Here is a 26,544-nt window from a genome sequence, read left to right as displayed (position 1 = left end):
TTTCGTGACGAAAATTATACGCATTTTTTAACTGCCTTTGAAACGTACGTAAAATCTTTTTTTATTTATTCGGAACGTTGCGAAATTCCATCTACTGCTAGAAACACAAATTAAAAAACAGAACTTTTGCAATATCATGTGCATACACTTAGGAAGCACTTGTTTCAGCTGCAACCATTTCCGTGTGCGATTTTCGTTGAAATTGCCAATTTGCTCCCAACCAACCAACCGCCGCTAAAGAAGTCTCACTTCAAAAATAATTATAGAAATCGGTTAAGGGGGTCCAAAATTATATAGTAACATACATAAAAAATATTCTGACGAATTGATAACCTCCTTTATAAAAAAGGAGAATAATGATAGACTCAAATATAGCGAGAGTACCAGTTTGACAGAATAAAACATAACCAAAGATCATAGAAAATAAGGATGATGTCTATGTTTATGGCTCCCTCATATTCTATGATAACGACAGTGCTGCCACGTTTGTACGAAAAATTAGTTTTGGGCTAGAGTACCGGGATACTCTGTACTGAAACACTGAAAATCGGGGCTTAGTCGCTACAAATATGAAAAATAGAGACACTTATACGTCTCGACTTAAAAAAAAAATCAATTTTCTTAAAATCGGTACTGTCCCGTCAAAATCGGGGCGAATGGTCAACGTACCCATATGTAAACTTGTAAGGTTGAAAATGGGGTTTTCTCTAAAAAAATAGAATGGCTAAATATAAAAAATTAAGTACATTTGTGGTCAATTAAAGACAACTGCCGAAAGATGTACTACTTTTACTTGTGAAGCTTGCGCAGAAGACAACGACGAAATTTAATAACACTTTCAATCATTCTGCCCAATGTTCACAACTGGTACAATTTCTTACCAATTCGACTATCCGAACCATGTGAAATAATACAAAAATAATATTTGATTCACAATAAAAATGTTTTCTTCTTCTTTAACAACTCGTAATCAGCGATCTCAAAAACCCCAAAATGCCCTGTTTTAATACAGTTTACTGATTTCTTAATCTTCGTTTTTGCCATATTTGATCCGTCATTTTGAGTTTTTCAAATCTAACTTCAGATTCGTACTCAGCGTCCTCAATGGCATATAGAAACACACTAGTGTCAAATTGTGTCAAATTGTGTCAACGCGTCTTTGAGTAAATAGTTTTCTCCACCTAGATTTGGATTTCAGACCACTGTGCGCCGGGAATAAAAAGCAAGGCTTCGCTCGAACTTATACCTCTTTACTTGATTAAGTTATAATTTTCTGCCGACAAAAAGAAACATCCGAACGTAACGTCCGCACCGCTAGGATTTGCTTATAAGCAGTTAAATTGGATTCATTCTCGATATTTGAAGTAAAAATCATTTTTCTTTTATCAAAAATATGTACTTATTATTTTTTGTATACCATAAATATATGTATTTACATATATACATTTTACAGCGACATACATACATATGAATGTATATGTACATGCGTCTTCGCACTAAATTCATGTTCGCACTCTTAATGCTTGAAGAGATAATGAATAATATAAATCTTAACTTACATTATGAACAATTTCACACTTTTCTTATAATTATATCAATCTATTATACACCCACGTTCTAATGTATATGTAGAAACTATTGAATTTGATACAATAGGCACAAAATATGCCTATTGCAATAATAATTTATTTTTTATACGAATCTAAAGATTTATGAAATACTTTTACTAATATCGACAGGAGCAAACTAAATACTTATACATACATACACATGGTTATGTAAACATACAAGTGTCACACCTTTTATAATTAAACAAACTCACTCGAATTTAAACATTTTCGATATTTTATCATGAGTTTAAAATAAAAGCAGAGTACCTGCTCTTTATTCACGTACGATAGATAAGTTGAGTTATTATTTTTTAGAAACCATTTTCTTCCGATCTATTTCGTTTTATCTACATATATGCTATGTTAATTAGAATATTTTTTACAATTATCTGACTTGAGTTAGTTTACTTAGAATTTATAAATTTCTTAAGCAGAAATGGATACCATAATACACGATTGCTTTGCTTTGCAATAATTTCGACTAATTATAAAGGTGCGATATACATATATTGCTTTTGGTAATAAACTTTTTAATTATTTATAAGCTACCGGAAATGTGAATGTAAAGTTTTTGTAAATAATCGCCTTACAGTAAGTATTACATATTTTGCTAATCTATAGCTGTTAAACATATCACAAGATCAAAGCAGTGATCTAACCTGTTTTTTATAAAATATTTTTAAGAAATATGAATATGTGAAATATATGAAGATTCGCTTGAGTATTTAATTGTGATAAAGCGATGTACTTTGCTAATGTACCGAACCAAACGAATAAATATAGTTAAATAAGAGTCTGTCATCTAAAGCTAATTCCACATTTTTTAGCTATTTGAGGTGTATGTATGGAGGCAATTGATAACAGCAACGGTACATCATTTTCACTAAGATTTAATGCAGTTGTTACAGTGCTCAACTGGCAAAACTCTGTTTCGAGCAGAAAAGCCGCCAACGATTCCGATTGCAGGTATATTTCTTGCATTTTCGATTCAAGAAAGGATAAACACTAAAGAAATAACAAGAGTAAATAAACATTGTTGGCGCGTTTCATGAGAAGGCATACAAACCTCATAGGCCGAAATACCAGCGCTGTTCATAGCATGCACAGTTTCGAGCATAGTGGACACCAATTGAGACATTCCCACCGGCGTACTTTGTTCGCCTGCGTATGGAAAATGTTGCATTTGTGATGAGATTAGACGCACATCCCACTTTTCCATGTTCGCCACAATTGCCACGTTCTCAGCGGGTAATGAGATTAGAGATGCAGCACGTGCGGACAAGACCAGATCCTCGCGCAGCGATAATTGCCATTTGTCCGGTGGTGCACAAGTACCCTAACGCATCGAAAAAAGTAAAAGTTAGAATATTATTGACATAAAATTCCAAGAAGAAGAAATTATCAGAAAGTAGTGAACAAGTTTCAGTGTGAAGCGAACAACAAATGAATTAGGAGAAGATTCACTTCCGTAGCGCGAACGAAGCGCACTCGTTTTATGGTTATGCGTTAAAAAAAAGATTATTTACCTGTAATACCATATCAGATACGTAGTGATCGCTGACGCTAAGAAAAAGCGATGGTACGAAACCGGCACGCAATTTCATACCATCGACAGCACTTGGTTCGTCCTCTTGTGGTATTTCCCGAATTGCCGGCACTGGCAGTTTCATCAAATGTATAGCGCTATTGACAGCAGCGCACTTTGCTGCAACTGACGAGATAGAACCACGATGCGAGGACACTTTGCGTGTATTTGTATTATATGCTTTCTGTCGAGGCGGGGGGGAAGGTGCAACTGCAGCTATCTGATCGGAAGCATCCACTTCAGTAAAATTAATTGCAGATGAAGATTTCAATGTGTCAATCGAAGCAGCTGAACTGATAGACTGAAGGGTACGTGAACTAGCTGATGCCACGGGCGCAGCTGTTCCTTTTATTATCTTATTGACACCTTGAGCGCAATGCGGGGAGCGTATCTCATCTGTTTCGAACTCCAATTCAGTGGCATTGGAAGGCGTCTGATATGAGTTAAGTATACTGTTACATACCATGCACTCTGTAGAGTTAACTGTTGTACTGCTGATTGTTGCCGTAGAAGCGGATGCAGACGCAGAAGACTCCGAAGTTAGACTGTCTAAGGTTAGAGCACCGCCCTGAGATTCTAATTTCGCACTCTTGTCCATTAGCAGATCATAGTTAGATAACACAAGGTTTTTGCTTTTCATGTAGTTAGTTGCGATCTGCGGGAACTGTTCAAAGTTAAATTTTACACCGGAATGCCGCTTCGATATTGATCCATAAGTACGTTGATGCAGAGAGCACAATTGTTGAGTATTGTTGTCATCATGACCACCAACTTCAGCTGATTGGACCGCCTCCTTATCCGCAGCAATAGTAAGATCTTCACTGCTCTTTTTAAGATTAACGAGTGGCTCATTTTCACCTAACATAAATACTACTCCTTCGCTAGCATTTGCGATGCCATGATCACGTTTCTTCTGGCAATTGTCAAAATGTATATGTTCCTCAAGACAAACGTTTTCACGTCGTGGTTCAATGCCCCATGTCATACGATCACTCTTTCCAATGCTGTTCTGTGTAATTAGATCCGACAGTGATAGATTCGCCATGGGTCCCTCAAATTCTAATTGCTGACAAAGTTGATCGTACTCACCCATGTCAGCTACATCGCTCATCTTCTCTCCGCGTTGCAGTTGGCTAATACCAATACCTTCTTTTACCACCTGCCAAAAGAAGTGTCGCTTTCCTGTATCCACTACACCCGCTTCCGCATATGTAACATTACCGTCAAAGCTAGAATCGATTTCTATCGCTTCTACGGCACCTTCTTCACTTGTACTTGTACCACCCTGTGAGCTTTCGTCTTCTATTGGCATCTCTTCATTGTCTGGTGTGGTTATCAGTAATCGAATTCGTCCCTCTTTCTCTTCTGAAGATTTGCTATGAATGTTATGAGATTTCGCGAATTGCAGCAATGATTTCTTTTCAATGCCTGTGTCCATGAGGTAGTTACCGATACGCAACTCTTGTTGCACGAAACGAGAATCTCTGAAAGCCAGTACATTTGGAATTTCATTTTTTTTTAATGTACGAACAATTTTAGCGCTATCTATTTCTTCTTCATCGCTATTTTTATCTTCTTCATCTACAAGAACATCCGATAGCTCTCCACTGTCTGCTATGGTGTTCAAATTTATTTTACAAGTTTGGGTGCGTTTCAACCCGCCACCACTGCTACTATCGATAGCCAGGCCGGTGGCAATAGCAGTCTTTTTCTGACTACCTAAGCCAACACCACGTTGATATGCGGCGCTGCTAGACTTCTTCAACACTTCATTTTTTCGCTGTTGAACTAATGAATTTATTGTGTCCTTGCTGAAGTCTTCCCGCTTCGCCGACCGCCGCACTTCACCGCACCGTATGAAGTATGTCAGTATGTTAAGTAGCCTTTCTACAGCTAATTTTTCTGTGCCATAAATAATCGTGCGTGCCAGTCGCGGTGGCAGCCCAATCGCGCCATAGAGGTCTCCCATTTGAGCCCACAGCGCATTGTATGGATGCTTCTGCGATACCTGTAGGAGTTTGGCTCGCTGCTCGATCGCTGCAGTAGATGACTCAGCAAGAGAAGTTGTTGAATTAAATGCGGCAACGGTAGAGACCCACCCCAGATGGTGGGTCAGAATGGCCGTCAGCATTGTACTGACAAAGCTGTAATTTATTAATAAGAATTATATTTAATTGTTTAATAAACTTTCTTCGCACTCAACGCCGAACTCACAAATTGGTGTCTTTAGTATCGGCCAATGAAAGCAACCAGCAAAGCTCTTTCATGAATTTCTCTGCAACGCTTTTTGAGTACTTGTTGCCGCTGGTAGTAATACTAAGCCAGATTGGACACTTGATGCGCGGAGCAGTGAAGAGGTCGCTGAACCATTGTTGCGTCTCTAGCCATGCTTGGAACATCACCTTTAAAAATAAAAGTTCATTTTGTCAAATTTTCTGATTTATTCAAACATATTTCTATGAATACTAACAAAAATAAGATTCAAATCGAAAAATAAATAAGATTTTTACAAATAAACATGTCTACCTATTGCGTCCATTTCCAGAAAAAAAAAACAAAAAAACAAGTTTTATCATGAAAGAATAAAAAAAACTTTTGAGTTAAGCATACCGAAAGAACCACCAACTGATTCATTTATGTTGTGTAGCAGTCTGTCAATTGTCTCATAATAAAAGAATTGGCCTTTTTTGCAATTTTAGTCTTCTCTACTTTGCTTAGCCACTTTAACTGAAAAACCATCTTTGACTTTTATTTTGCCAATTTCTTTTGTATATTTTTTATAATTTTTATATAAGTAAATTTTTTGTTTTTATTCTAAAAGACTTTAAGGCCGCTTTGTTGTATTTTTTTTTTTAGTTGTGATGTTGAACATATACATATATGTGTAAATAAAATTTTCGCAAGTACCACGACAACAGCGCCATGGGATCTCCTTATCTAACAACAACCACATACATATGTAAGTCCAAATTTAAAACTTTGTAGCAAAATAAGAAAAATTCAACAACATTTTGCAACAACAAACTTTGTATTAAGAATTTTTAGAAAAAACCTCAATATCCAGTTTTATAGCCCATTAAATTCTAAAATGTTCGACATTTTTTGTTTGTATGGAAGAATATAATTCGCAAAAAAAAACAAAATTGAAAAATCAAAGCGAATTCTTAGGCACTTGAAACATGCACTTTCTTAAGCTAGAATTTAATGGGCTATAAAACTGCATACTAATATTTTTTTCTAAAAATTCCTAATAAAAAGTTTGTTGTTGCTCTAAAATTTTGTTGGTTTTTATTTTTGATTTTTCTACAAAGTTTCAAATTTGGGCGTATACGGTTTTTGTTAAATAATAAACTGTATTTTGATAAAAAATAAAAAAGTATTAAACAAACGTAAGAAACATAGCCCAAACTGGTCAAAATATCGTGTTCCTATTACAGTATATTATAAATTAAAATTAGTGTATAATTAGTACAAAAATACTAATTTCTTGATCAATAGTTCTTGAAAGCATATGGAAACTAACCTGATAGAATTCTTTATGATTTATGTACGCTCGTTCCGTGCAAGCCCGCAAACGTCCCAGCATAGATTCCAACAACGCTATATGCTCACTGCAAAATAACTCCATCTCCTCTTCGAAAGATTCGCTCATTGTGATGCACACTGCCAAACCCAGCTTAGCGCGCCGGTAAAATGATTTACTCCCGCAATTCGAAGCCGTGTCCCGTCGTCGCCCGATTTCTGGATTGCTACGCGATTCATTCGCGCTATAGCTAGCACGTCTGTAATTCGGTATGCCCATGTTCCCACCCTCGCTGCCACCACAATTGCTCGTACCCGGAGCAGAGTAATTATCACTTATGAACCCAATGAGATCGTTGATTGCATGTTCATTCTCGAACGAAGTGCGCAGATTGCGGGAGATACGCCGTTGTATGCTACCATCACTTGTGCTATCGTCGAAAGAGGTCGCATGTGCAAAATAGGCAGATTCAATGCTGAACTTCTGCAACGCATCCATTTGCTCGGACATCACAGAGCCGAAACTACTCCGCGTAGAGTATTGATATGACGCCGACCATTGGTCACTGGACACTTGACTGCGACTCATGCCGTCATAGCCCGAATCGTTGGCATTGCTATATGTAGATGAAAAGCGTGGCGCACTGTCAGCTCGACTACCCTCGGTCGATAACGACTGTTGATCGGGAACATCGAGTGGTGTGGTCATAAAGCTACTGCGATCGCTAGGAGTTAGACTCAACTGCCGCCCAGTACCCATCGGATAGCCGACCATCGAGAAAGAATTCAAAGAGAAGCTATCGATCGAACCATGTTCGCTGGAGATGGATGTACGTGGGGTGGCTAGACTATTTGTGGAAATGGTAGAGTATGGAGAATTTCCATTGCCCGAATGTACTGGCGTAAGAAAAACCTGTGAGCATAATATACGCGGAGGTTGTTGCAACCAATGCACTTTGAAAGCGGTGCCGCGGAAAGACATGGCTGAGGCTCCGAATACCATTTCACCGATGCTCGTGAATTCTGCAGAGTTTGGTTGGATATGCTATAAAAGAGAAAATCAATTTTATTATACCTGCGTATAAACATAAAAACATGTACATACATACATATGTACATAAGCAAGCACCATGAATCAATTACATATTCACAGGTATTGTCTTCCCAGAGAATTTTACTTTTTATTATTTTATTATTATTTTCATTTTGACGCACTACAATGTTGTTTTCTTTTTTTTGTTTGGACGTATGTACATATGTATATAATTTCGAGCAATTTGAATATTTTAGTTCATTTATATGTATGTATGTATATTTTGTGTTTTTAATTTATTTGAATTCCGACTTTTTGCCAATAAAAAATAACAAACAACAAATACAATAAACACATTAGTTGCGTTCCAGATGCTTCACGATATTCACGAAATTCACGATTTGCAGGAACAGCTGTTTTCCCCATTAATAAACCTTATGGGAGGTGGTCACCTGGAACGACTTCCTGTAAAAACCTGCAAATCGTGAAGCATCTGGAACGCAACTATTATATGCAAGAAGTTTGCGGCACTTAGACACAGATACAAAAATAAATCGTGAAATATATGTACATATGTATGTATATCCTTTTTTAAGCGCCATTAAAGATAGCATTACAAATTATTTCATAATTATTGAAGAAATGCGTTCATGGATCAGATACGAATATTTAAAAATTCTCTTGTATATTTTCTTATTTTTTCAATCAGCGTTGATGGTGACGAAATACTACATTCCATGTAAATTGAGGGCTGTCGCGAAACTTTTGCACAAAAAAAAATAAAAAAATTCAACAATTGTATTTATTTATTTAATCAATTTATTTTTGTAAAAAGGTTAGCATTTTATTTCAAAGTCGATCATATGACTTGAGGAAAATGCCTTTTTCTCTAAATAAAAGCTTTCTTGTGTATGCAACACTAATATTTTGTAAATGAGGCAGTTAGGAATATGCGCTCTCTAGGAAGACAATATTTGGTATTGTAACGATTGTACCATGGTACGTATTATATAAGGGAAAAATGTATCTTACTTATCTCACCTTATACCCATACTCTTCACAAACTTCGATGAAACTATTACTGGAATGTGATTTATAAGCTTGAGATTTACCGCTACTCTTGTTTCCATTCCGGTTGCGATTGTTCGATGTGTACTCAGTGAGACGAGTAAAACGATCGCCTCCAGTTTTGCCAACATTCCCATGTGTTTCCTTCAGCGGTACTTTTTGCAGCGCATTGGAGTCAAATAGTAGTTTGCGGCCAGTCTTGTCACATTCGCGATAGAGCAGAACTCGTACTTGTCGGCCATCAAAGGGAAATTGACTGAAATAAATAGAGAGAAAGACTATATGAATATGTATACAAAATTTTAATACATACATAAATATTAAGGAAGTATGAAATTGGTATATTAAATACTCATTTTGGATCTTGGGAGCAATGAGATTGCTTACATACAGCGACTGAAACAAGTGACCACGTCTTGATTTTTACAAGCTTGTATTTAACTTGCTCTTTATGTATGTAAGTACGTTTGTTTGGGGCAAATCTTGCAATAAATTTTTGACAAACTTCCCGATGACCTAGAACCTTGAAACCTTGCAGTTGGCTTAGAACCCGATGACCATGCAATACGAAAGATGAATTAATCCGATAGGTCGGAGGAGTCGAGATATTTGACAACCCCGTACTTATAATCCGAATTGGTTCATATTCAGAACGTTTTCATGTAATTATGAAAAGGAATAAGTTTACAAAAAATTTTACCGACAGGTGGCTTTTTTTGTTATTTTTCTATAAAAATATTGGCCAACCAAAACCATGTAAATCAAAATTTAGGAAAATTCAAAAAATTTTCATCAATATTTCAAGCTTTTTCATCTGAATCTATAGAACATTTTTAGAATGCAAGTTTCAACCGGTTAAAAAATCGCGTTGATAACAATTTTTTTGTGTGAAATTGATTGTTAAGATATCTTTGTCGAAGATACATACTACAGTTTTCCTCTACATAAAAATAAATTGTGGCCGCTGTAGCGGACTGGTTAGAGATGTGTTCTACCACTCCGAAGGACTTGGGTTCGAGCCTTGGTCCAAGCGACCACGTAAAAAAATATAGAAATAGATAGAGGGGGGACCCTTCGGCAGGCAATGGCCGAGTATAATTCTGCCATGAAAAAAGCTTAACATAAAATTTATTTGTCGTTCGGAGGCAGCATAAAACTTTAGGTCCCTCTATTTGTGTAACAAAATCAAGATGCACGCCACAAATTGGAGGAGGAAATCGGACAAACACTTAGCAAAAGTGTAAGGGCCAAAATATTATTATTTTATTATTCAGGGACCAAAAATAACTTTTTTCTCGAATTTACAAATTGAAAACGTCGACCGGATTCTGAAACTGAATGAAAACGTTGTTTCATAAAAGTTATTACTTGGTGAGAAATAATTTTTGTTTCACGGATAAGAGTTATAACCCAATCTCGAATTTACAAATTAAAAACGTTGACCGGATTCTGAAATTCAATGAAAACGTTGTTTCATAAAAGTTATTACTTAGATGAGAAATAATTTTTGTTTCACCGGCAAGAGTTATAACCCAACGTTTATTTTTTACGTTACTTGGCAACAATTATTACCCGATGTTTATATTTACGTTATCTGATAAGAGTTTTTTCACTGTCTCATTTTTATTTCCATCATCTTAATCTTATTCTCCATCTCCATCTCTACTTCATCAATATCTTTATCATATAAAGTTCATCAGGAACGTAAAGTTTATAACTCTTATCCACGTAATAAAAAATATAGTGACCCAAGCAAATTACCACGTGTTGTTTTTTTTTTTTTAATATTCGTAATATTTTTCGAGCTGAAATTTTTTGTTATTTTTCTATTATTTTTTACCGTCCAAGCTTTACCTAAAAACATATGTATGAATCACAGTTTCAAACTTTATACAAAATTTTTTGGAAAATTCAAGAAAGTTTAATCAAAATTTTAACTTCTTAATGTAAACCATTTTTGGGTATAAAGCTTCAAACGGTAAAAAAAAAATATTATTTTTTAGACTACTTTTTCGGTTTTATTAATATAACAAGTGCAATTTACAAAAACTGACGTCGTTATTTTGAAATTTTGTTGCTAATAAGAAATTCATGCTTATATGGAAAAAAGTGAAAAAATCCGTCACCAAAAAAAAAACAGAAATATCAAAAAACAACGCCATTTTTTAGCCGTTTGAAACTTGCACTTGATTAGACTAAAATTGGATGAGCTCAAAAATTTTCTAAAGATTCAGAATAAAAAGGTGAAATTTTGATGAAAACTTGTTGAATTTTTCTAAATTTTGTATAAAGTTTGAAACTGTGATTTGTACGGTTTTGGTTAAAGCTTGAAAGATATTTTTATAGAAAAATATTACGAATATTTGAAGAAAATCAATACGTGGTCATTTGTTTGAGTCACTCAGCTTTCGTGTGCAATCTCATCTTCAAATGCAATAAAAAATTAAAAAAAAAAATCAATTATAAATGAATGAGGTACAAAACTGCATACTCAAAATCTCTAAGAAATCTAATTAAAAAGCTCGAAATTTTTACGAAAGTTTGTTGATTTTTTTATATTGCAAAAAGTAAGGAAAGTTGAACTGTGGCATATAGTCAAAATATAAAAAGCTAGCCAGCCAGGTAAGCTACTATTCCGGTTAGAAAAATTGTTTGAGACAAATAGCAAATTGAATAAGCTTTACTAATGTAAAAAGAGATTTCGATATTGCCCAACTATGTATAACCAAACATAATTGCAATTAAGTGAGTGCACTTTTTCAGATCTCAAAATTTGTCTATATCTCAAAAATGTTCATACTTTCTTATATTCAGCGGAAAATTTGAGGTTAGAATTCATATAAAACTGTCGCAGGTTACTAATTTTTTATTTCTGTGAACTTGTGTAATTTAGCTTTTATTAATTTAATGAAGTTTTGCTGAAACTACACAAGAACCACATAATTTTTACGAATATGAAGCACGATACTCGTATAAGTAGCTCAAACCTTCCGTTTTTTGAGTTGTGACGGTATTTTCGTTTGCTGTAAGAACGCAATAAAATAAAAACTTAAAGCAAGGACAAAATGTTTAAAGCTTTTAGTTAGACTTTGTCTAATAAAACGCATTTACCAGATATCGCATGAGTTTTTTGTACAATGTTAAAGAAGAGCCGACGATAATTTCGTATACTTAGCCCAAACAAAAACAATTTATTATTACGTTGTTTCCGCAAATCGCTAGCGTGCTGCTTACGCAAGAAATCGAACTAATTTTAGAGCAGCACGTGAGCATGACTCATAATAATTGATTGGTATGTGTGTAAGGTAAAACTACTTAACCCTTTCAGTGCAATCGTACAATATATTACACAACATTTTTTTTTTTGAACTTAAAGGTATGTTTTCTTAAATAAGAGCTATTGTTTTTGAAATAACAGCTGTTTTGAAAAGTATATTCTTATTTACTGCATTTCTTTTATTGTATTTTCGGGATGCAGTTGACCGTGTTCGTTCCCGAAAATGAAGTGTCACAAAAATCGCTATTTATTAATGTAGTATTTATTAATTAAATAGCCTATGGTTACAAAAGATATGGAATAAATTAACCGACGAACACTTGCGTGCCGATTGCGATTTTCTTTCAAAGTGTTTACGCCTGGTAAACCCAAATAAAGGTTAAAATTAAAAAAAAATAATAATAAAATTAATGTAAAGTCTGTGGAAAATTAACAATGAAATATTTTTTTCGCAAAATCTATAAAGGACCTTTTTATTAAAAAAAAACAGTTATTCGCCGCCACCCTGTATATGAACAAATTAACTATTTTTCGGTGGAATTGAGAAATTTGCCACCTTGCGACACAGGTGATTACTTTTGTATGGAAACTTTCTTGCGACATTGCCATAGTATTTGTGCTGGCAATCATTGCAAAGTCAAAGCCGCGAAACACATGTTTTTTATTGTCTTCGAATACTTTGAGAAAACGTATATCAGTTAAGGCTGCTTCGAAACATAATTGTAATAACGTTTCTTTTTCTCTAACGTGCGGCAATTTTAAAAAAATTTACATTTTTAATCCGGAGTTGCGATACAACTTGTTCGCAACATTAGCTGCACTTTTTTGTAAGCGAGCGACAAAAGAACGCTCAACTCGGGTAAAATTTCCTTTTAGCTACTTAAGCAACTCTTTTGGTAGCTGGCAAGAAACATGTGATTAGTTTAAAGGGATTTAGTTACAAAAACCAATTTAAATGAGTAATTATGCGAGGTATTTGCGTAATATATATACTTATTTAAAATATAAGTCACGTATATAAGGAAACAAACAAAAATTTCCCTCTCCACTTTCCCATTAACAATTCACAATAGAGCAGTTTTTTTCACTTAACAACACTACCCTTCTGGTCGCGTATTTTTTAACCGACCTGGCTGAACTCAGATAAATAGCCGAGTTTGTGTTGTTACTTTGCGTGTAATTCGTCATTTAAGCGAGTGTTCTTTTGTAGCTCGGTTGCAAAAGAATGCACCTATTGTCATTTCGCCAAAAATATCACTTTGTGACGTTTTATAAATCGCATTATTATATTTTTGAAATCAATGACCTAAAATTATACGGTAAACAAATTTTCAGATTTTTAGCTTCAGCGGCTGATTTTTCGTATTGAGACGGTTAAAAAAATATAAGGAAATGGTGATGATAACAGCGATAACGCGAAGAGGCTGTCAACAAAATTAACCGATTCCTTGGCGAACTTCCGATAACGCTTTAAATTTTTGTAAGAATATTGATCTAAAAAAAGAGATATGAGACAATTTTTCATCAATCGAACAACTCATTTAAAGATTTATAGATATCGAGATATTATATCATGCTTACGTATGCCCAATGTTACTTTAGCGGACTTATGTAGTTGTAATGGGGTATCGACAGTGGTTAGAAATGATTGTATTCGGTAATTAATTAACAAAAATTTGTTATCTAGCGGTCTTTTCAATTCCGCTGCATTTACCTCTGATTGCTTATTTATATGTAGATTTACAAATTATACGCGAAACTAACGGTACAATTTGTGGTTTGTTTGAGTATGTACCTATTTCAATGGAGCGGGGTTTTTGAAAACGAGCCCCCATTGTTATTATTTTAACCAAAGTTTTACATTTAAGCCGTTACATTCAACTCCTTCTTGTTAAAAAAGTTTTATGTTTAGAATAGATTTTTAAGTTGTGTCAATCATAGGCATCTTAGAAAATGAGTACTTTATTTAGTTCACCCTGTGTCCGCTGCAGGATTGCGGATTTAGCAAGCCGGGATGTCGTGGAATCGAGTCCCACTGCCAGGAAATGTTTGTTTTTGTTCTTTTAAATATTATTTAAATGTTTTTTTTTTTTTAAATTATAGTTCTTGTGGTTATTTTAATTAAAATTAAACTCAAAAAAATTTTATTAAGTTGAAATAATTATGTGAAATACTATTGCGTTTACTACTTCAGCAACAAAACAAAACTTAGAACCAATTTAAATCCGCGTTCCCTCATTCTGTTTTTGCCATAAAATGCATTTTTAGTTGACTATGAAAGAATTAAAATGGTGATTACAATAAAACACGATTTTTTAATCGTTAAAACCTTTTTTAACTACTCTATGACTGCTGGCTTTTATATTTAGGAACTTACTTGTTGCGCGAGATAATGGAGAGCATTCGCAAATGGTATTCTGCACCAACGATGCACAGCTAAATTCAATTATTTCAGCTGTTACGAGCTTTAATTGATTAATTTTGAAATTTGTTACAAATTTTTACAATTTTAATAGTCCTAGGTGTCAAACAGTCAATTGAAATAATGGCGTGGGGATCATGATGAGAGAAGTGGCGTCAACTATGTATGTATCTGATTAAAACATAGAATGGTCCTTCATTCACGGATAGTTATTCCAAAACATTCACAATGCACATTGTTACATACATCCATACATACATACATATGTACTGTAAACGTACCGAAAAAAAGTTCGTCATACAGCCCTGAGCCTTAAGTAATTTTGCAAGGCAGCTTCGAAAAAAAAAACAATTTTTTTTGGTAGGGCAATTCGAAATTTTTATACCCGAGCGCACTTGTGCACAATAACTTTGTTCACATAACGGATAAGGAATCAATATAGATAAAGAAATACATACATATGGTCGCTACCTTGTCAAAATATCGAATGTGAAAATGGGTACTTTTCAGGAGAGCGAAGAAATTGTTGTAAAAATGGAAAAAGGAAAAAGTGTGGGATTCGACACTTAGTTAAAGCCAATTTCCTCTGCTTCTAAGAAGACTGAAAATTTGACGATTAGGCAATTTGCGTATCACTATAAATGCATGCGCGAGTTATATTTAGTAATTGAAAAAGCATTTTCGCACATTTGATAGTTTGACATTTAGCGACGATATATAGGGTGTCTTAATCTTTTAGCAATAAATGAGATTGTTGCAGTTTTGGGAAATGTGCGAAAATGCGTACCCTAATGTTAGTAAATTAAAACTCACGCAAAACCATTACACTTTTGCTAAGAACGTATTTCGATTATTCCAGTAGGACTATTAAAAAAGAAAAAAAAAATGTATAGCCAAATGGATGTTGCTAGTTTATTATTTTCTTACATCAATTTGAACAAAACAAGAAATAAAAGTTTCAAGAATTGCACAAAGTTCACAAAAATGAATCAAACTACAAAAAATTTACATCAAAATTTCAAACTATTTATTCAGAACTTTTAGAATATTTTCGAGTATGCAGTTTTGTAGCCCATTAAATTTTAGTAAAGTGCAAGTTTCACGTCACTAAAAATTAACGTTGATTTTTTAGGTTTTTTTTTTGTTATGTCGAGGGTGTTGCGCATTTTCTTCCACATAAAAACATAAAAATAGATTTTGTTCATAGGTTATATGAAAGAAAACGCTAACCACCCTTCACTAAAAGCCAACGATTTTAAACTTGCACTTTATTATACTAAAATTGACTACAAAACTGCATATTCGAAATTTTTCTGAAAATTTTTTGAAGTTTGATTCATTTTTGTGAACTTTGTCCAATTTTTCAAATTTTGATTTCTCTTGTTTCTGTAACAGATCGAACTACATTTTGAATGCAAATTCTTAAAAATAAATAAATACGAGTGTCAAATATCATTTTGAATTTTGTTGCAACAGATATTTCCGACACTTAGGTGTCACTGAAAAATGTAAAAGGGCGACCCCTAGGATGGATTTAATTTAATTAAATTTTTTTTTCGAAACAGCCTTGCAAAAATTATTTAGACTTAGGGGTTACGGCGATAAGGTCTAATGCACAGATGTACATATGTATGCCCATATATATGTACATACTAGGCTGTCCCAAGAATACATACATATATGGAAAAAAATGTTTGCAAATTTTGATATGCATACCCTCTATATTGGTGCTTTTTAGTCTAAATAGTATATATATGAAGTTTTATGGCCGTAGAATAACCATAACCCGTGCCGTCGTCTAGTTGAAGTTTTAGTTTGAAATGCGAAAAATTCGATATGTTTTCCATATTTTAGCGCATTTCTGCATCTTTCATTTTTAAAAGGACGGCAGGATTTCTCCCAAGGACATCGAAAAAATTAATTAAACTAAAATATCCTTTGCAATTTATATCCTTCAATATCCTTATATGTATATATTAATGGGATTTAAATTAGACTAAGATTCTTCAAAATACATTCAAAATTAAAAATCTTTAAGAATAATATTTTCAAAGGATATTTTTGACATGTTCCAAAAGGATAATTGAAAACCAAAAATATAATTAATATTGTTTTGAAATTTACTTTTAATTGATACCCATATTTCTATATTTTGTGTAAACCTCTGGAAATACGTATATTATAATTTATGGTCCTTTGGAAAAATCCTGCCTACCTGGCAGAAAACTAAAAACGCAGGATTACTAAATATTATGCCCTAATACTAATAGAAGTAAAATGAGTAAGTTAACAAAACACGCGAACTGCACAAAGATGATTCTTATAACTTTGCGTACAAGTCGGCACGGGTTGCCGTGGTCCGAATTGCATAGCATTTTATTTGGATATTTTTTAAGACAGAACCAATAGAATGAGGGGTATGCGTTAAAAAAAAATAAATAAAAATCTTTGGATTTTTGGGACAGTCTAATACATACATATGAATGTTAATTTAGTAAGAGAACTTTCTTTTCAATTCACAAACTTTTTCGTTTTCTTTTTTTACTTGTTTTTTTTTTCTCTTTTTGATAGCAACACTAAACGATTATAAAGTTTTTATTAACGTGATAAAACAGGGTGCACTATGGTTAGTAATATATAAGCACTAAAAACACTTTCACGCCCGCAAATAAAAAGCAAGCGGCACAAGTGCCCAACCTTCTCGTTTTGCCCGAAATTAAGTATTAAGCTCAACGATAAGCACTAAAGTTGCGATATTAGAGATAAGGATTTTTGTTGTAAAATACGATTTTATTGTGATATATTCTTTTGCACTTAAGTTGAATTTTATTGTTTATCAAGTTCAAGGCGCCAATTCATCTTTTTTTTTATTTTAATAGCGTGCCATATACGAGTAGGCAGAACCTGTTCAAAATTTCGCGAAAAATTCGATGCTTGTTTAGCTCAAAATGCCACTTGAACGCGCTCTGCAAGGTAGTAAATAGTTTGGCAAAGATTGTTGTCTCCCCGCCGGGCTCTTATTTAAATTAACGGTATTTTCCTATTTGCGTTATGCCATTGGCGTGTTGCTTATCGTGCTTCATTTCTACGCGTTGTGCCAGCTTGGCTCTCTCCAATTGAATGAGATTGTGTTCGGCATCCATATAGAGTAGCGAACACAGACAAAAGCCAAAAAACGATCCAAAACGATCTGTTTTCAAAATTCGGACGTCAGCAAATGAAATAAATGGTTGGCGCGAATTTTATAGACGGCTCACATGATCTGTCCAGTCATTAAACTGCACACAAACGTGCTGACTGACACTGTAAATATTTACATACATACATATATACGTACATACATACGAGCAAGTGGCTTATTGGTAGACCAGTTGACTCCCGAGCACGCCACATGGTGCGAGACAGCTACACAAATATAAACACATGTACATATACAACATACAAATAGGAGACACTGTGATCCAACTTCCGCTGGTGTATAATATCAACATTGATCTTCGTCTAGGGAAAGTTTTTTGTTTATCACAAGGTACTTAAAAATAAATATGTCAATATGGTAGAAACGTATGCACATACAGTTGTCCACAAAATAATAGGAGTGTGATATTTTAACCTGTTTTGGCTATTTGTCTTTAGTTTATTTAATGTTTCGTATTTTTTTTTGTAAAAGCCTAGCTGGTAATACAACAAACACCATATAAATTTACATTTTCAAGTTTGTACAAAAATTATAAAAATTCTGCAAATTTTCACCAAAATTTCAAACTATTTAACCAGAATCATAAGAAAATATGTTGGTATGCAGTTTTGTAGCCCATTCAATTCTAGTCTGAAGAAGTGCAAGTTTCAAGCTGCTAAAAAATTCCGTTGATTTTTGAGAATTTTTTCGGTTGAAGGTGTTTCACGTTTTTTCCATACAAAGTATGTTCGACAATTTTCTTTTATATGGGGACAGTGCCAGCAAAAAAAATTGCCAAAAATCAACGGAATTTTTTAGCAGCTTGAAACTTGCACTTCTTCAGACTAGAATTGAATGGGCTATAAAACTGCATACCAGAATTTTCTCTGAAGATTCTGATTAAAAAGTTTGATATTTTGGTGAAAATTTACAGAATTTTAATAATTTTTGTACAAAGGTTGAAATCTGAATTTATTCGTTGTTTGGTGTATACCCAGCTTGACTTTTGTATAAAAATAATAAACATTAAATAAACAAAAGGCAAATAGCAAAAACTGACCAAAATAACGCACTCCTATTATTTTGTGGACCACTGTACATACATGCATAACTATACATATAAGCCTACAAAGTATAACGAGTCAATTTTTTCTCCAGTTCACTGTGCTCTGCTGCCAATTGCTGTCTACTAGATTAATTGTTTATATTCTTTGTGAATCGACGGACGAGTCGCACAATGGCCGGTAATCGAAGGCCAAGGTAAAAAAAAAAAAATATTTTAATTTTTACACCCACCAAGTTCATAAAAATTAAAGACGACATTAACTGCTTTATAAATCGAACATTTTTTTGAAAATGTTACTTTATAAAGCTCTCGAGCACGCCACATGGTGCGATGGTGGTGGTGGGGTTGACATATAATCTTTATCGGCTACAGTAATTTTCTGGTAGGTATATGTGTCAAGGACACATACATACAATGGCAATCAAAAGTGAGTTCATGGGGTCTTTTGTTTAATATTTGCAATGTTTTCCAAGCTAAATTGTTTTTTGTTATATTTGAAAAAAAAATATGGTTCATGCTTTAATAAAAACCACATAAGCCAAACTTTCAAACTTTATAAAGAACTTAGAAAAATTTTCGTCTAAATTTTGAACTTTTTAATCTGAATTTTTAGAAAAATTTTGGGTATGCAGATAGATCGGCTATGCAACAAATGCAAGTTTTAAGCAGCTAAACAATCGCGTTGATTTTTAATGATTTTCTATTTTTCCGACGGATTTTGCGGTTTTATGCATATAACAATTGCAATTTATAAAATACAGCGTTAATTTTTTTAATTTTGTTTGCAAACGGACATTTTATTCTACATGAAAAGTACAGAAAGCCGTCAGCAATAAAAGTCATTAAAAATCAACGCGATTTTTTAGACGCTTAAAACTTGGTTTACTAGAATTAAAAAACTGAACTATCTATAAAAAGTTCAAAATTTAGAGGAAGTTTCGTTGAATATTTCTAAGTTCCGTATAAAGTTTGATAGTTTGGCTTATGTGGTTTTGATTGTAGCATAAACCATACTTTTATAAAAAAATAACAAACAAATTTTAACTTGGAAAACATTGCAAATATTAAACAAAAAACACCATGCACTCACTTTTGATTGCCAGTGTATGTCGCAGCTCAAAGCATCTATGGCGATCGTTATAAAATAAATAAAACAATTTTTTGGATTTCCATATACCTTCAAATATTCAAATACATCCTGCAAAAGCCGGATCGAAGGGAAGGTTAGCATTAACGTCATCGTTTCCAGTTTCGATATTCGTGAATTCTTATATCAGAAGCTCATTCTTGTGAGAAAGGCTTATTGAGGACATTTTATAAGCACTTGATATGTTCTTTTTAATTGTATTAAGAATATTTTACCACATCGAAATAATGAAAAATGATACGGTTTATGTTTAGATGATTTTTGTATGAATTACTCGCACACAGAGGATCCTGGCAAGCAATCCTTTATATGAGTTTTCGATATTCTTACGAAGAAATACTAGTATATACCAGTATATTTAGTGACCTCAGAAAATCATTCATATGAAATCCTATGAAGGTGCAGCCCACATTTTCAGATTTTTTCCCCATATTGTATGAGCTTTAGAAAACTGTAAGACTTTTTGAGAAATTTGCCTGCCTGCGGCCCCAAAAACATGTGTTGCTAAAACTTGTAGAACCACAACGACCCTTCATATTTTGCCAGCTTTTTCGTTTTTTCATTTATTCATTTTTTCGACCACTGTGCCTCGGAGTGAACGCTTGCACACAAATATCTATGACTGTACTCATGTATGTACATACGTATGTATATGTAGAGTACGCGAATGTAATTACGACACAGCATCATGTGCTTTTCGCTGCCTGTTTTAATATGCATAAAGACATACACTAGTGGCAGAAATAAAATGGAGAAAATTTTAAACGTTTCATCAGAAACTTCCACCTGCATACCTAAAATTTTTATAAAAACTGAATTTCATCTCAGTTTGAATATTTGGTGAAAAATTGTTGAATTTTATAGTACCCAAAAATTTTATATAAATTGTGATTAAAAAGCTCAAAATTTATATACAAATTTGTGGAATTCTGTATAAGGTTCGAAAGTCTGATTCATATGGTTTTTGCTAGAGCATAAACCATATTTTTATTAAAAAAGAAAAAAATTTTGCTTGAAAAACATTGTAAATATTAAATAGAAAACGCCACTTTTGACCGCCAGTGTAAGTACATACATATATGTGTGTGTTTTGCATTTATATGTACATTCAATACATTCCATTTGAGTAGCCCAGATCATTAAAATAATTTATACGCTTCATATCATCTCAGAAAAAAAATAACGGTTAGTTTTAGTTGGCGTTTGAAGTACAAGTTCAATTGCCACACTTATTGTAACCACTCTACCACTTCCGTGATTTCTTTTGAAAACAACTTACCGACACAAAACCAACCCACCCCTTTAATCAGAATTTTTAAGCAAAATAGTATGTTCCCAGAAAATCTCAAATAAATTTAATGAGTAGTCCCCAAGTTATCCGACATTAAGATAAGTTATTCGACAATAAGATAATGGCTCTCGTTTACAGCTAGTTTCGCGAAAGTAATTTTATTGAAAAATGTTTTTGTTTTTTTTTTTAATTTAAATTTGTTATGAAAATTGGGAGAGAGGAAAAAATAATGTTTCACTTAAATTTTTAATCCCTGTAGTTAAACTTCTGTTAAATTTCAATTGTTTTTATTGAACGAACTTTACATTTGTATAAAATTGATTTTTCGTAAAACTCTTGTTTGTGGTTAAGTTCACGATGGTTTAACTAGCCACTGTGAATTCGCTTTTAGGTTACGTTAGGTTATAGTGATTGCCACCAGACACGTGACGCACTCGGACAATTAGGAGATTTTCCTTTGAGGTACCACGAAAACTGAACGGAGCCCACGTCTACGGTCCACCCCAGGCGAGAAGGATTTTGCACTTGCGCATGTCCTAGTTTGAGCCCAGCGCTCGCTGAGCTTCAATGGTTACCATGACATAACTCCGTTTTTAAAATTTGGAATTATGTCACTCCTTATACAGTGACATAAATCCAACTTTTTTACTTGGGGTTATGTCACTTCTTATACACACAGAAAAAAGTCAGCTAAATAAATTTCTCTCAACACATCATTTGGTAACTATAACCAAATAATGTAATTATAACTGAATCATGTGTTGAAGAAAACATATTTAGTTGACGTAACTAAACTCTTTTCTCAGTGTAAGGTGTCATAACCCCAAATTGGGATAATGTCACTTTTGAGCCTAAAGCATATTTTGCTGCAAGAAATGAAAAGGAAATTTTCTACAAAATTTTTTTTCTACCCAAAAATTCTTCCACCACTCTTTTCCAGCAAAACGGAAACGATAATTCTAGTTCGTAAGGGTTAAAATTCCTAAGCGCGGCCGTCTACGCAGAAATAAGTTCTGCGCAAAAATACTTCCGCCGCTCTTTTCCGGCAACACAGAAAGGAGAATTCTACTTAGTAAGGGTACATAATAATATATTGCTTGTATCCACATCGTGGATCCTCAGCAAACGTGGCGTCTAGTAAGTCATGATTCTCAGTTATACATATGTATGTTGTAATATTAGATGGCCTATAGGCGTTGACAAGAAAATAATGTAGGCAACGCTAGCTTCTATGACCGTGTTTGTCGCTCCCATAACCCCAAGTAAAAAAATTGGATTTATGTGACACTACACAAATTTTAAAATTGGACTTATGCCACTTGGAGCAATGAGGCCCAACCGTACAGGAGTGAACCACACCCTCTGACGTTTCAAGAATACCTTTCCTTGTCAGATGGCCCGGTACCCAAATGAGCCTCATTAGCAAGTACAACGACGCTGTTGCTAGAGAGATCAGCGTTCAGGGCTTTGATAGTCGTCCGGCTATAAGAGTGTATGCTGAACTCTCTAACTGACGTCACACTCTTCAGCGGTGAGTCTACCGCTCCTCCTGAAAAACACTGCAGAATTCCGGAAGGCTGAAAATAGTTTTGATGGATAGCTCTCGGCAAAAGACACCTCCACCAATCCTGCCTCCAAGTTTTGATCCGTCCGTGAAGAACTTCATTGCCCCCTTCTTCCGGTAACACCGCTCCACCCAGTCCTATTTTTTTTTTAATATATTGAGTACGCAATTTTTTAGTCCATTCAATTTTAAATTATTAAATATTTATTCTTCCATACAAAGTATGTTCGACGATTTTTTATATGGTAGAAAATCGAGCAACACTTTTAACAAACAAAAAATGGCCGAAAAATCAATGCTAAGTCGCACTACTTCAAACTTGCACTTTATTATATTAAAATTGAATGGGCAACAAAGTTGCATACAAAATCTTTCTAATTAAAAAGCCCGAAATTTTTACGAAGGTTTTGTGAAGTTTTTTAAATGTCGCACAAAGTTTGGAATTTGGATTTACAGTTGATTCCCACCAAGCCTTAACTGCAGTTTATGCCGTTTGAAAAACGGAGATCTTAACTCGAAGGGGCTGATTCCAACTATTAAGTAGAAGCAAACGAAAGGAAAAAAGCGAAACTTAAGAAAAAACCTTTCCGATCACCCCCATGTTGGAATTATTTAAACTTTTCTAAGCTCTTAACTGCAGTTAAGCCTCAATACGGTGTCTTTGTTAAAGAAAAACTATATTAAAAAAAAAAATAACTTTAATTAAAAAACACGAAAAAAACTTATTAAAACTTGTCATATGTAGTGGACTAATAATAATTGTGACTCGGATTGTACATTTCGCAAATATAAGTATCTTTTAATATCGATAACAGTGCATATCCTGTAATGATCGTTTAGAACAGTAAGGATTTTGTTTAAATTTGATTGCAATCGAAATCATGAAAATATACCGCAAATCCTCTCAGATTTCAGAGCCGTTTGAATAAAGTGGTTGTTCACGCTTGTCTGGTTATCAGCTTATTCGGTTAAAAATAATTTTTCTGTTGTACAACAACAAAATGCACTGCATAGTATTAACCGCCGGCCATGAATTCCAGACGACAACAAAAGTGGAAACACATTTTGGTAAGGCAAAAGTTAACACCTGTTTTTGATAGCGTTTTTTTTACTGATTACGAATTCGTAGATAAAAAGTTTCCACCAGCTCCAGACTTTGAGAAAAACGTGGTCAAAATGTCTAACACCGCCTTTTTGGTAATATTTCGAAGAAACAAAAGGTGATAGAACACTCCACTTAGGGCTAAATTAAAGTCTGAATTTCCACTACGATTCCTGAGAAAACCATTTCCTGCACCATATCCCGTAGGTTACTTACAGCCAAATGTGACATTTCGTATTTCCGGTTACAAAAATTATTACTAGTCAATATAGTAGGTAACTGTGCAGGAATGAGATTTGCAGGAATAATTGTTGAAATTTAAAGCTTAAATTGAATTCCAAGTAGAAAAATCTATCACTTTTTGTTTAAATGTGGTAGGTGCTCAAAAACTTGGCCTAAATCAGTTTGTTGTTCAATAAATGACTATAAGTAGCGTTCAGGTAAAGGTGTAGGTATGGGGAATGGAAAGTTTAAGCTTTAATTTTTACTTAAGTGAATGATTCTTTTACCTTCTTCGCTAGAGCTTCTCAAACATTGCTAAAAACGCGATTTTTTTTTAACTTTGACCACGTTTTTCTCAAAATCTTAAGCTGATAAAAACTTTTTATCAACGAATTTGTAATCAACCCAAAAAAGTCTATAAAAAATAGGCTAAAGATAAGTTGTTTTAAGTTTGAGCTGTCTCACAGGTTGTAGCATTAGTGAACTTAAAAAGAAATATACAACAAATATTTCAAACAGGAAACAGATTTTAACAGAAACGCCGAATATTTCAATTATTTGGCTTTTTAATTTGCCGTCATACCTTTCAGTTCATTTGGTCCGGCTGTATTTATTTTTTTAGTTATCCCATATCCTATTAATAACAGTTAAATAATTAACTTGCTTATTAAAATGTCAATAATTTTTTTTTCGATCGAACAAAATAGTGTGAAACGTGTGTCAAAACATACACTGGGAAATGAGTTTAGTTACATCAACTAAATATGTTTTCCTCAACACATGATTTGGTTATAGTTATATTATTTGCTTATCGTTACAAAACGATGTGTTAGGAGAAATATATTTAGGTGACTTTTTTCTGAGCGTATGTAAGTATGATAAAATTGAACAGCTCAAAATGTGTATTAAGTAACCGGTGCTAAATTTTACATTTCGGACAACGTCTTACGCACTTTTAAGTAAACGTTTAAGAAGTTACCATAGAATTTCTTAAAATTTAAGATCAAATAAAAATGAAATTCCTTCAAATTCGCAAACTCTTAAACCGCGTAAAACTTGTAAGTTTACGAGAACGCCCCCTTTTCGAATCAGGATTTTGAGATATTCTAACCTATAAGTGCAAAAAATTCCGTTTTTGCCCATTTTTGAAGTTGTGTATGCAAGCCAGCGTAATTTTTCTCAAAAAAATGGCGTTGAGTTTGCTCAAATATCTTTTTGCTTCGCTGAGATATTACAATTTTAAGTTTACAGATTTTCCAATTTTCCTATATCTTGAAAATCATGTAAGTAACATTGCGGCCATGTGTACTATCCGCAGCACTTTTAACTTAAAATTGTAATATCTCAGCTCAATTACCTAATTGTACAAGCTTTTATTTATTTTGCTCATCTCGAAGAACAACGAAAATGGCTATCAATTTATATAGTTATATAGATAATTAGATACCATTCGGTAAAAATTTCGCTTGCAGTAATTTCTAAGTGGTAAGTAAGTGCTTCTCCATTATTTGTTTTCATAGGGATTCGGATACCTTCCTCATTGAAGGTGTAAAGAACATTCGCTTAAGTGCCTTTTTCGGTTAAGTGCACAAGTTTTTCGTGCAAAGAAGGATGTGCACCTAAGCAAAATATACCGTATACGAAACGATTATAACCTAACAAATTCTGCGGTATATGGCATCAATCTCCTATTCTTCTTTTCCTCCAAAGAGATCAACAAAACGCGACAAGAAACCATTAGTTTTGGGGTGATGCAAATTCGTTATTTGCAGTTATCGAAAGAGCTTTGTATAAGAAAGCCATAAACAAATAATAAAAAGTATTAAATAGACAATGCCTAGTGTGAGCTCATTCAATAATTGTGTTTGTATCTTTGTTCCAAATCAAATTGTTGTGAAATAAATGCACCTCTCCGCTACCTTGCCAAACAGACTTGTTCACAACTTAAAAAGTTGTCCATAAATAAGCGTAATTAGTCTATGCAGCGGGATAGAAAAAAATGTATGTATGACTACTGAAAGTGCTGATAAGACTAGCAATAAATGCTAAATAAAAAACAACAAAAGACTTGTATGCAAACAAATACATACGTATGTAACTATATATATATTTAATGCATTACAAGTTTGATCGTCGCAAGACAACTTTACTCATATGACCGCAAAAAGTGATAGCACGCGCGAATGACGTTATTATTGAGCCGCTAACGGCGCACATAACAAATAATTACACTTGTGGTCAACTAATTAAGTTATCGACATTTTGACCAGTTCTGGCAATTTTTTGTTTTTTATTTATTTAATGTTTATTAATTTTTAAATAAAAGTCTAGCCCACTTTTTAACAAACACCATACAACTACATACAGTATTGGCCATATCTATACACTGAGGGAAAACAATTTTAGAATTAATAAATAATATAAAAAAAACTTTTTAATATACAACGCTTTTATAAA

At 33.7% G+C, this 26,544-nt stretch overlaps 1 protein-coding gene across 5 annotated transcripts in view; it reads right to left on the bottom strand.

Moving 5' to 3' along the window:
* Positions 1–1,335: 1,335 nt before the first annotated feature.
* The window catches only part of LOC118746192, a 58,375-nt gene continuing 33,166 nt past the window's right edge, over positions 1,336–26,544 (bottom strand). For 4 of the 5 annotated variants that reach the window (XM_036479999.1, XM_036480000.1, XM_036480001.1 and 1 more), the window contains 6 exons: positions 8,792–9,074; positions 6,719–7,762; positions 5,410–5,597; positions 3,137–5,339; positions 2,677–2,946; positions 1,336–2,615 (listed from right to left, as the gene is read on the bottom strand). In XM_036479999.1, the coding sequence (XP_036335892.1) occupies positions 2,409–2,615; positions 2,677–2,946; positions 3,137–5,339; positions 5,410–5,597; positions 6,719–7,762; positions 8,792–9,074 (4,195 nt within the window). In that variant the 3' untranslated portion in view covers positions 1,336–2,408. Of the gene's footprint in view, positions 2,616–2,676; positions 2,947–3,136; positions 5,340–5,409; positions 5,598–6,718; positions 7,763–8,791; positions 9,075–14,472; positions 14,551–26,544 lie in introns of those variants that run through there. The other variant, XM_036480004.1, reaches the window with a different exon arrangement.

Source organism: Rhagoletis pomonella, unplaced genomic scaffold, assembly GCF_013731165.1.
Source record: "Rhagoletis pomonella isolate Grant_MI unplaced genomic scaffold, Rhpom_1.0 Rhpom_scaffold_00010, whole genome shotgun sequence".
Lineage (NCBI taxonomy): Eukaryota > Metazoa > Arthropoda > Insecta > Diptera > Tephritidae > Rhagoletis > Rhagoletis pomonella.
This window is presented reverse-complemented; position numbering and strand designations above follow the sequence as displayed.